General features: G+C 41.2%; 1 protein-coding gene across 1 annotated transcript in view; it reads left to right on the forward strand.

Moving 5' to 3' along the window:
• LOC136864177 (phytanoyl-CoA dioxygenase, peroxisomal) overlaps positions 1 to 11,557 on the forward strand; it is a 42,616-nt gene extending 31,059 nt beyond the window's left edge. The window contains exons 5-6 of the mRNA XM_067140833.2: positions 3,169 to 3,300; positions 11,342 to 11,557. Of these exons, the coding sequence (XP_066996934.2) occupies positions 3,169 to 3,300; positions 11,342 to 11,461 (252 nt within the window). The 3' untranslated portion in view covers positions 11,462 to 11,557. The remainder of the gene's footprint in view (positions 1 to 3,168; positions 3,301 to 11,341) is intronic.
• Positions 11,558 to 12,032: the final 475 nt, after the last annotated feature.

The raw sequence follows: 12,032 nt of genomic DNA on the forward strand, positions 1-12,032 counted from the left end.
CAGTGCATCGGTGTTGTAAATAATGGTCACGGGAAGGCACTGTCTCAGGAGAACTGGGGACTGGTAGCACACACTACAGAGAGGAAAGACCGCAGTATTCGCTGCATGGCTGTGGTGGATCGTACTGCATCTTTAGGAGCCATTAGAGCTTCAGCTGACATCAGAGTGACACAGCAAACTGTAACAAATCTATTACTTGAGGGACAGCTCTGAGGCAGACGTCCTATAGTGTTCATGGCACTAACTATGAATCAATGTCATCTGCAAATTCAGTGGTGTGGAGCTAGAGCTCATTGGATGGAGGAGTGGAGTTCTGTTGTGTTTTCAGATGAGAGGCGTTTCTGTCTTGTGCGGCCGTAGTTTGGTAAGAAGGAGGTAAGATGAGCGCTTGGGACCAAGCTGTCTGCGGCTCGACATACTGTACTTACACCAGGAGTTATGGTCTGGGGAGCGATTTCCATTAAATCAGGAGCACTCTCGTCCTTATCTCAAGGATATTGACAGCGGATTTGTATGTACGCTAGCGATAGAACCAGTTGGCTGCCATTCATTCTCAGTATTCAAGGGGTGCCTTCCAACAGGATGACGCTCGTCCTCAAACCACTGCTGTCACCCAACGTGCTCTACAGAGTGTCGACCAGTTGCCTTATAGCCTGCGAGATCCCAGAACATTCGCCCATTGAGCATGTATGGGATATTATGGGACGACAATTCCAGCGTCATCCAATACCAGCATTAACCGTTTCTGATTTGAGTGACCAGTGCAACAGACGTGGAACATAACCGCACAAAATGACATCGAACCTGCGAACTGGAAATTTTATTGAAATAAATATGTTACCTAGACAACTGCTTAGCCTAAATTAAATTCTACTAAATTAATGTCTCCTTTTTGTTGGGATTTCATTTTCCGCCAGTGTATATATTATATCAACTAAATCGACGCCAAAAGGCATGGTTTAATTTTAACATTTCAGTTTTCCCACGCAATTCCTGAATAAACGTTTCGAGACAGTGGACGCATAGTAGCCTTAAGTATGAAACATGTAATCTTATATTCTATCTTCGCAAAGCTGATCCATACCTGTCCTGTAACACCAGTCATGTTATTGATACCCTTGGCTGGACCACACTGACTATTATCTCAGTACAACTGAAATTATTGTATAGGCTGTTTCACAACGAGTTACTACCCGTAGGGCAGTTATTTCTTAAGGTATCTTGTGGGCAAGAAATATCATACAAATTCGGATCTTTCCCACAATATTTATGGTCAAATCAATTTGAAAGTTGTCTCTGAAAGACCTTTCCCTTTACTTTGAGGTAAAGGTAGAAATAGACTGAAAACTTGTTCAAATATTATATTTGCTTTAAAGCAGGGCCTCTCAGAGTGCATGCACCGGGTCATTGCGCGGCGCAGGGTGCATAAGACGACTTTGCTAGGTTGACCAATGTGTACACGCCCACTCGTCGACTTTCAGCAATAGCGCTGTCTCTCTCTTTCCCTACACCTTTCTCGCTCGCTCCACCTGTCTCCCCCTTCCCCGTTTGCTCTGCAGCGCTCCATCATCTGAGCAAAGTTGAGCCGACCTTAGCCGAGTCGCCCCGAGACAAAACGCTGGTCCGAACCGAGCCGATTCGGGCTGATGCACGGTGCACAGAGCCCCTGCGTCTCGGTTTGCACGCGTGAGATTTTGGACGTTGGGAGGCCCTGTTTTAAAGTAAACGTACTTCATATTGGTAACGTGAATGTAGCCACGGAAACCTTAACACTGAGTAGTGCCAATTCACTCCGAACATCCCTCCTGCCATTGACCAGATTTGGAACTGTGGCCACTTTGAATAAAAGCCCGGGATGACGTCACTAAAAATCTATGACCGCAACCGTTCCTTTAATTGGAAATACATTTGCTGTAAACAATAATTACTCAGTGTATACACATGGCTTAAGAAACGAGATTTCCACTTCCGGAGGTGCATAAGGCCCTGAGGTTCACTCAGCCTACACCAAAAATGAATACCAGGTTAATTCCTGGGGGCAAAGGCGGCCGAGCGTAGAGCCAACCACTCCACCCCATCACGTGCCGAGGTTAACAATGGTGGAAGCCTTTACCTTCCACTCCTCCAAGGGCCTTCATGGCCTGTACGGAGGTGACTTTGCTTTGCTTTGCTTTGATACACGTGGCAGTGTCATGGCCTTGACTTGTTTCTTCACTGCAGCACTAAATAATGTCTGTACACCGGGCAAGTTGGCCGTGCGGTTAGGAACACACAGCTGTGAGCTCGCATCCGGGAGATAGTGGGTTCGAACCCCACCGTCGGCAGCCCTGAAGATGGTTTTCCGTGGTTTCCCATTTTCACACCAGGCAAATGTTGAGGCTGTACCTTAATTAAGGCCACGGCCGCTTCCTTCCCATTCCTAGGCCTTTCCTGTTCCATCGTCGCCATAAGACCTATCTGTGTCTGTGCGACGTAAAGCAACTTGCAAAAAAAAAAAAAGTCTGTACAAATCAAGGAAGGAATTCACAGCAAACTTTAGCTTCCAAATTCTGGTAAATTAAAGAAAGAATTTCTGGAACATAATTCCTTCTTTTTACTCCTCTCATCACTAGATAGATGTCCGTCTCCATGGCTAAATGGTTAGCGTGCTGGCCTTTGGTCATAAGGGTCCCGCGTTCGATTCCCGGCAGGTTCGGGAATTTTAACCTGAATTGGTTTAATTTCACTGGTACGGGGGCTGGGTGTATGTGTCGTCTTCAACATCATTTCATCCTCATCACGACGCGCAGGTCGTCCACGGGAGTCAAATAAAAAGACCTGCATCTGTCGAGCCGAATTTGTCCTCGGACACTCCCGGTACTAAAAGCCATACGCCATTTCATTTTTACCAGAGAGATACTTTTACTGACACCTTTCAAATTGGTAATATTCTATAAATATTGTGACTACAGCCAGAGTTAGTAAGACAGTTTGACCTCAAATTATCTTCAGAAAGGAGCTCCCCAAATGAAAAACATTCAGTATAAACAAATAAGGAACTCTAACCCATTTATGTAAGCCTTACCTTTATCATTTTTGTCGTTCATTCCTCCATTTACACAATGTTCTAATTTTAAGATGCTTGATAACACTTTCTAGTTACTAATAAAACCTTTCTCTTAATTTCAGAATGAGTTTCCGATAGCCGGAGCAACACCAATATGTGCAAAGAAAGGAGATGTTGTTATATTTTCTTATCTTTTGATCCATGGAAGTTACCTCAACACCAGCGACCGTGTTCGGAGAATGTTCCTCATCCAGGTAATGGATAGCCTATTGGAGAATAATACTCTCATGCTATAATATCAAGGTACTGTAGAATACATGATGGTGAATATCCATCCATTATCAACAACAGCTTACGGTGGGATAGGTTATTTCATCAGAGTATGAACTATACTTTGAATTTAATATTAATATTATTATTATCCACATCATTAGTAATTTAATGTTCAGGTACAGAATAGAGCAGAGTTGAATTCCCTTTTTTTTTCCTTCTTTGCAATATGCTTTACGTCACGTCGAGACTGGTATGGCTTACGGCGACGATAAGATAGGAAAATACTAGGAGTGCGAAGGAAACGATCGTGGCCTTAATTAAGGTACAGGGCATTTGTCTGGTGTGAAAGTGGGAAACCGCGGAAAAACATATTCAGGACTGCCGATAGTGGAGTTCGTATGCAAGCAGTTAGTTACGTGACCCAAACCGTGCAGCCGCAAGTTTGGTGAGTTTTATTCCGAGCAATAACGAAACATCGGACTAACTTCATTTGAACAATGATAAAATATCATCGTGGGTTTACTAGTAAAACATATTAAGTCATCATTTTACTTCTGAGAAAAACAGTAACAGACATGAAAGTAGCGAGAATAATTGCTGGTACAGACAGGTGGGAACAATGACAGGAGTGTACTCGGAATGAGGAGATAAAGGCTAAGTTAGGAATGAACTGGATGGATGAAGCTGTACGCATAAACCGGTTTCGATGGTGGGGTCATGTGAGGCGAATGGAGTAGAATAGGTTACCTAGGAGGATAATGGCAGTCGGTCGGTCGGCAAGTTACTTTACGTCGCACCGATACAGACAGGAGATTAATGGACTCTGTTCTGTAGGGTAATAGAAGCAGAGGGAGACCAAAACGACGATGGCTAGACTCCGTTTCTAACAACTTAAAGATAAGAGGTATAGAACTAAATGACGCCACAGCACTAGTGGCAAATAGGGGATTGTGACGACGTTTGGTAAATTCACAGAGGCTCGCGCACTGAAAGCTGAAGGGCATAGCGTTCTATAATGATGATGTATGTATGTATGTATGTATGTATGTACGAAAAACAGTTTTGAAGGCTTTCACAATTCTTCATTGCCAATATCTGTTCTCGGAATACAAGGATTGTTTATTTTTAAAATTATGTAATAGGATTTTAGAATGCCTGCAATAACGCCGTGTAATTGAAATCGTGTTTATGTATTTTATCTTAAATAAATTGCTGTCATGAGACTTAGCAAGAGAACGAAAATTAGAAGATACATTAACTAAAGTGATTTCGTACAATTTGGCGGTTATCGCAAGTGAACAGAGCGGAAAAAATACATAGGGCAATGTGACAACATCAAAAACTAAAGATAATGACTTAATGCGTTTTGCTTGTAAACCCGCGAACGTTATCAATTTTAGGTCGAGTTGAAACCTCTTCACCTTTCCTGGTATTCAGTCATGTGCAATGGTTCGTCGTTCTAAGTAGGAAATCAATAATTCAAACTCACCACATGTAAAATGTCTCATAGGCTAAAATTAGATTTCCGTGTTACGGACTCCGTATTTAGTTTTAAAGAAAGACACCTTCCTGTTTATAAAGAAATAGTTACATTTCTTCACCGAGTGTTTCGCGTCTTACGGTTTGTCAACCATAATAATAATAATAATAATAATAATAATAATAATAATAATAATAATAATAATAATAATAATAGGTAATGAGCATAATCTTCTGCAAGTATTATTTCAGTCCCTTAGTTACAGATTACTGACCCTTTGAAAATACTTTAGTAGTAGTAGTATCAGTTGTAGTAGTGGTAGTTTTTTGTGGCAGGGGAAAATCTTTTAAAGACACCACTCTGTGTGGCAGTTGGATTTCCACCAACTAAAAACCCCTGCCTTCTTCACTCAACCCATTCTGGAACTGCTTGACGGCATGACATCAGAATAGAGTGATGTATATTATTAAGTTCTTCCTTTCTCTTCTTTCTCCTTCGCCCCCGCGTGAGTCGTCGGCCAAGTTGTTGGCAGGCTTTCCTTCGTTCTTCTTCCCATCGAACACAGCAGAAACAAGTGTGTTCTACTGTATCCCTTTCAGAACAGTACCAACAACCATCTCCCCGCGTCATTCCCATCTTCATGGCGTATACGCCAAATCTTCCATGTCCTGTCAGGATCTGCGACAGATAGTAATCTACCTGCCGATGTCTACATTTAAGCCAGCCTCCTATGTCGGGATTAGCTTTTTTGTCCATTAGCCAACATCGGTTGTGCCATCCCATCGGCCTTGCCAGTCTAGTAAGAGTTGGTTCCTCAAGGCTTTCTTTTCTTCAGCAGATATAGCCGCACCCCTTTCGTGCCAAAAATTTTCTCTCTACCACGAGGAGGTCAATGGGAATACTGGCAGCTACAACTTGTAAAGCTGCTGTCGAAACAGTTCGATATGCACAGATAACTCTGAGCAGCATTTTCCTCTGTACTCTTTCCATAGCTCTCCGGTGAATCTTCCTCCTGAGTGCATTGTGCCAGATAAGTGCAGCATAAAGTAAAATGGAATATACTGCAGAGCACATAATCTGCCTCTTAACTGTTCTTGGTCCCCCGATGTTAGGTATAAGTCTAGCTAATGCCGATGCCTTCTTCTCTGCCTTTTGAGTTACTGCCTTCACATGTGCACCAAATACGCAATTCCTGCATCGTACAGACTTCCCTTGGATAATCACTGTATCATATAATAGGAAGCGGACATTCTTCCAATTCCTGGAACCTTTCAAAATTCCTCAGTCTTATGTGGAGCCAGTCTCAATTTATTATTTACCATCCAAAGGTTAACTCGTCTCAGTGATTCATTTACTCGGAAGGCCAGTTCCTCTACATTCACTGCTATTACCACTATTGCAAGGTCATCTGCATAATCGATAGATGTTGTCCCTTTTGTCAGCTGCAAGCGTAGGACGCCATCATATAGAATGTTCCACAAGGTGGGTCCTAGGACAGATCCCTGTGGAACGCCAGCACTCATTTCAAGGTCTTCTAAATCATCAAGTCGTATTCTTCGTCCTTTGAAGTACTTAGCAATTATTTGTTGTAGATACCGAGAAATGTTCTTCTTACGAAGTTCTCTTAAAATAATACTCCAAGAAGCAGTGTTAAAAGCATTTTTGACATCTAGCGTTATCAAAACAGCCCATTTCTCACTGCTTTCTGCATGTATTTGAATCACCCTCTCAACAGCTTGGGTTGTGGTTGTGCCCTTTCTAAATCCAAACTGGTTCAAAGAAAGTCCTCCCTGCTGTTCAAATTCTTTCTCCAGTCTCATTTTAATCAATCCTTCGTAAAGCTTGCTCAAGGTGTTTAATAAGCAAAGTGGCCTGTACGCTGATGGATCTAATGATAGTTTCCCTGCCTTCAATAACAGCACTAGCTTGGCTACTTTCCACTAATTGACGCTTTTTCAGTAAATCATTGAAGACTGATAAGATCCAACCAGGTGCCACCTCGACTGCATACTTGCACCTGGGGCCTTACCAGTCTTCATACTGCGTGCTACCTCTTGTAACTCAACCACAGTAAACGGTTCTGCAACACTAAAATCTGATTCCATTTCAAGTCTGTCATTAGTACAAGGAAACAACTCCATCGCTATGGCTATTCTTCTGTCAGCTGGGAGCTGAACTGGTACCCTGTTGATTAATCGACCAATCAGTATCTTATATCCCGCCCCCCAGATATCACTGTCCAGATCTTCACATAGCTTTTGCCAGAGATTTCTCTTAGAATCCTTTATTAGATTCATTAGTTGCCTCTTTGATGCCTTATAGTCATCTTCTAATTGTATTAAGTTGACCTGGCTGATTCTTTTCCTAGATCTTGTAAGGATTCGTATCTTACGATTGCAGTCTTTCCTTTGCATGTCTATTTCATTGTTCCACCAGTAATGGACACGTGTTTTATATTTTGTTGATCCCCTCAGTCGGCCGGTCCTACAAGCATCTTTAAGAACAGCAGTTACATCTTTTAGAGTATGTTGCGCTGTATCTACAGTTTGTAACATCCATTCGCTTGCAATTTTAAAAAATTCCCAGTTATAATTCCGCACCATTTTCGTGATATCATTAAGCTTAGATCCCCTAACTTGAAAATAAATGAAACGATGGTCGCTGAGAGATTCATCTTCCATAACCTTCCAGTCAACAATGCATGATGCTATACCCTGCATTGAGCAGGTGACGTCTATGAAAGACTCTGAGCTCCCTCTCGAAAAAGTTGGTAAGATTCCAGTGTTATGAACCACCAAGTCTAGGGTCGCTATCCATTCCGCTCAATATTCTCCCCTACGATCTGCAGTTGGTGCCCCCACAGAGGCGACTTGACATTTAGGTCTCCAGAATGATAGATTCAATACTTGACGCCATACAGTCCTGAACTATTACATCTACCTCAGCTTTGAAAATATCAAAAGGGATGTTAGGAGAGATATAACAACAGTAAATCTGACATTGTTGAAGTTGAATACACAAATATTCTTCTTCTGCCCTTATGTTCAGCACCTCCAGCTTCTCATTTAAAAATATGCAGCTACATCACATCTTTTGTCCATGAACCAACCACCTTCAGCTACTCGCCTTCTGTTTGGCTCGCTAACAAGCACTAAGTCTACTTTCCTTTTCAAGGCTGTTGCATAAATAATATCATGACTGTCGGGTTTCCTCGTGAGATTCGCCTGCAGTATGTCCATTCTTGGTCGTTTAAATTCAACTTCCTTGCCTCTAATATCAAATTCCTGTAAGTAGGGCATTTCATTTGATCTGAGCGGTGGCCTTCTACTTGGCACGTGGTGCAAAACGAATTGTTCCCACAATCCTTCGCTAAATGGCCTTCTTGTCCACAATTTAGACAGCTCTGAGACCGGTCATCCTTAACGTCGCACTGTGGCGCTTTATGTCCAAATCCAAGACATTTAAAACACCTTGCAACTGTAACTCTTTCCTTCACCAGACAGGTTGCCCATCCTACATTTATTTTATTTTCCTTTAACATTATTTTCGTTGGTTCCGTTGGCAAGATTATGGTAGCATTCAGATTTCCAAACCTCCCCGATCTTACAGACCTGTGATCTGTGATTTTTCAACAGCAGCTTCTAAGGAGAGTGCTACTCTAAGATAATTTTCATTTAGATCCGAATCCATACCGTACACTAGAATTGTTGTATCCTTCCTCTTTGTTAAAACCTCTACTTCCTTGACATTTTTAATTATCTCACGTTGTAATACGTCAGCCTTTCCTATGCCTTCTACAGTAAGCATTAAGTCATCCTTTGTCGTTTTTCTTATTCGTTTTATTTTAGCACCATTTTTTCGATGTTTACCCCTTCCTCTACTGTTTTGAGCAATTCGACATACGTTTGGCCAGCAGCATTGTACATAACTGTTTCCTGAGTATTATTATTTAAGGGTTTCTTTTTCGATGATAACCCCGCAGGAACAGCCTGTTTTACCTGTGTTTTACCCGGCTCCAAGCACCCTATTTCGATATCACTCTTACGAAACATACATTCCAAGATTTTCCTTGTATAATTTCGGTCAAGACTATCCGGGAGAGTTATCAGTACCTTCTTTCTTGCATGAGTCTCAATTATCTCCCTCCAGTGGGTGAGACATGAATACAGGCTCTGCAGGTCATTTACTCCATCCTGATTAAATGAATATGGTATTACATACACATATCGCTCTGCTCCTCGACTCGTGTAGGTTTGCGTAACAGTGCGCAGGAATTCCGTCTTACCTTCCTCCAGATTAGAGTTCAGCAAGTCAGAGATTTCTGAATGCATATTCTTCATGCTTCTCATAATTCTATCCTCCTCTGTAAGATGTTTGGGATTTACAACCATTGATATATCCCAATCAGTCCATTTCCCTATATTTCCAGCGATGACGTGCGTGTTACTATAAACACAGTCAGGCCATCCCTTATCCAAAAGCTTCGCAAAAACTTCAAAGCACGTAGCTTCCAAGAGGATCTCCTCTATATCTAGCATTCTGTAGTAGTGTAAGTAGGAGTAGCAGCAGCAGCAGCAGCAGCAGCAGCAGTAGTAGTAGTAGTAGTAGTAGTAGTAGTAGTAGTAGTAATCACCAGTTTATTGTACTAGCAGGCCTAACCATGACGTCATGTCATGGAAAGATCCCAGTGACAACATAGATGAAAAGAGAATTTTTTCCCCTTGGAACAGTTTCCAAGTGATATCAAAGTTTGCTTCTGAGAATGACCCACGTATTTTAAGACGAGATGATGTTTCTTTGGTATATTTCGAAAACAAAATTGATAGAAGAACTCTGTATTAGTGCCGCTTAACGTATTGTTTTATATTTGTATCAGGTCATCAGGCCCTAGTCCGACTTTTTGGCTGAAGGGTCAACGTTGAAGCCTTCGGTTCAAAGGGTCCCGGGTTCAATTCCCGGCCGGATCGGGGATTTTAATCGCGCCTGATGAATTCTCCTGGCTTGGGGACTGGACGTATGTGTTTTTCCCCAGACTATCCTTTCAGGCAACACACAACACGCAACAGAAACATGCAATAGTGATTACATCCCTGCATACAGGTTTGATGTCAGGAAGGACATCCGCCGGTAAAACAGGGCCAAATCCACATGTGCGACACAATTCGTACCCGCGACCCCACAGTTGTGGGGAAAGCAGTAGAAGAAGAAGTCATCAGGCCCTAGCTGGTTAGATTCTTCAGTAGTACCACAGAAGATTATGCTGTTATAAGGAAACTGCCAACTCTGACAACGGCGCTGTGATGAAGCGTACTACGCAATATGGGGAGTAACGCAGTTTGTCATTGTTTCCCTCACTGAGTCAGAAAGTGTTATTGCAGCATGACTGACCCTATTAGTAGCACCTTTCACAGCACACAGATTCATTAGGCGTGCTCTCAATGGCATTACACAACACCATTCATACCTCAGGAGCTTCCATGCTGGTATAGCTATAAATGAGACGGAGAATTCGGTAAAAGCTACATTTTGCTTTGGCCTGTGCCAAAAGGTAGACGAAAAATGCTGCATTTATGGAGAAGTAGTCAAAGGCAGCGTACTTACCAATACGTAACATTATATTCAGTACATTTATTTCCATGTCGATCTATTGATTAATGTTGCTATTGTAGAACCTGATAGTTCGATTAACAGCTCCGCCATGTATTTAGCTATACTGGAGCAGGAATCTTCTAGTCCAATGAGATCAAAGGATAAATATGAGAAAGATGAAACGGGACTTGTATTGCCGTTTATCTTTGGAACAAGGTACAGTATTCGGTGGAGCTACGTATAGGTTGTAACTGAAATTATATGTGCTTGCCAGATTCAGACCGGGGTCGAACTTTAGGAAAAGAAAACAAAATATTATACACTTATACACCTCATTATTATTATTATTATTATTATTATTATTATTATTATTATTATTATTATTATTATATAATTTGATGTATAATTATGTGTCAAAAGCATTTTATCTCCAAATTTTGAGCTGTTTGTCCTGGGTTTTCGTTCTCGACCGGGCTGTTCCGATGAATTGAAGTTTAGACTTCTCTTCCATAAGTTCTTTGTTGAGTTTATACTCCGGCAATAGATTTGATTATCGAAACTCAGCTGTATTAGCATCACTCGCTGTAACCCTACACTCCTCTGAAAATACAATGTTGCAACACGAAGGAGGAAATTTTGGATTTAAATAACAATGAACTGTTACTACACCCACCATACTATCTGCGTGCAATTACATCATAATCCAGTGTTACAAGTACGAGATAAGTACTCCTACTAGAATGGTAGACATTTCAAGGAAATAACATTGCTTGTTGAAAATCTTAGAATCCAAATGGAAGTGTTTGGTAATATCCACAAATTTCAATTGCTGGAAGAAAGGGAAATGGAATACAATTCATTGACAATCTGTGTTTACTGTATAATCTACGTGTGATACTTATTTACTATTAAATATCCAAATTAACTGAATGTTAATGTTGTTCTCGTTACAGTTGATGGCTGCCGACGATGAGCCTCTGAACGACGAACACAAGTCCCCCGCTCAAGGGATGGTCCTACGAGGAAGAAATTATAAACGTGATGCCAATATGGAGACAAGATTTAAACATTAGACAAAAAAAATCAAGAGTTGTTTTTTTTTGTACGTTATTTCATTTGTAAACAAAAATGTACATGGCCGAAATAAAATATTGCCAAGGTTGTTTCAATATGAGTGTAATATAATTTGAAACTACCTTTATAATACTGCATTCTGGGAAGTCATATCAGTTTACAGTATTTCTATGCCAATATTATATACTCAACAATCCTTTATATAGAATAACAATGTGTACCAAATTAATCCGCGGGGAAAAACCATAACCACTCTATTCCACTTAGTTCCGAGGTTACGGACAGTTAAAGCCTTTACATTCCACTCCTCCAAGAGCCTTCATCAGCTGTACAGAGATGGCTTTCCCTCTTATACTATTTGTATTGTTTATTTTTCCACTATCATCCTCTTCGAGACTTCACTAAATTTTGCAATGAATCACTATGATAGGTCACATCTAAATCTCTACATGTCATAATCATTCCTTCACATATCCTCAATATATCGTCTCAGAGGGTAAATAGGCTCAACTGCCAAACTTCCATTCCAGAAGCTTAGCAAACTGTTCTTGAAGTTGCAATTCCATCCGC

This window comes from Anabrus simplex, chromosome 2 (assembly GCF_040414725.1).
Source record: "Anabrus simplex isolate iqAnaSimp1 chromosome 2, ASM4041472v1, whole genome shotgun sequence".
Taxonomy (NCBI): Eukaryota; Metazoa; Arthropoda; class Insecta; order Orthoptera; family Tettigoniidae; genus Anabrus; species Anabrus simplex.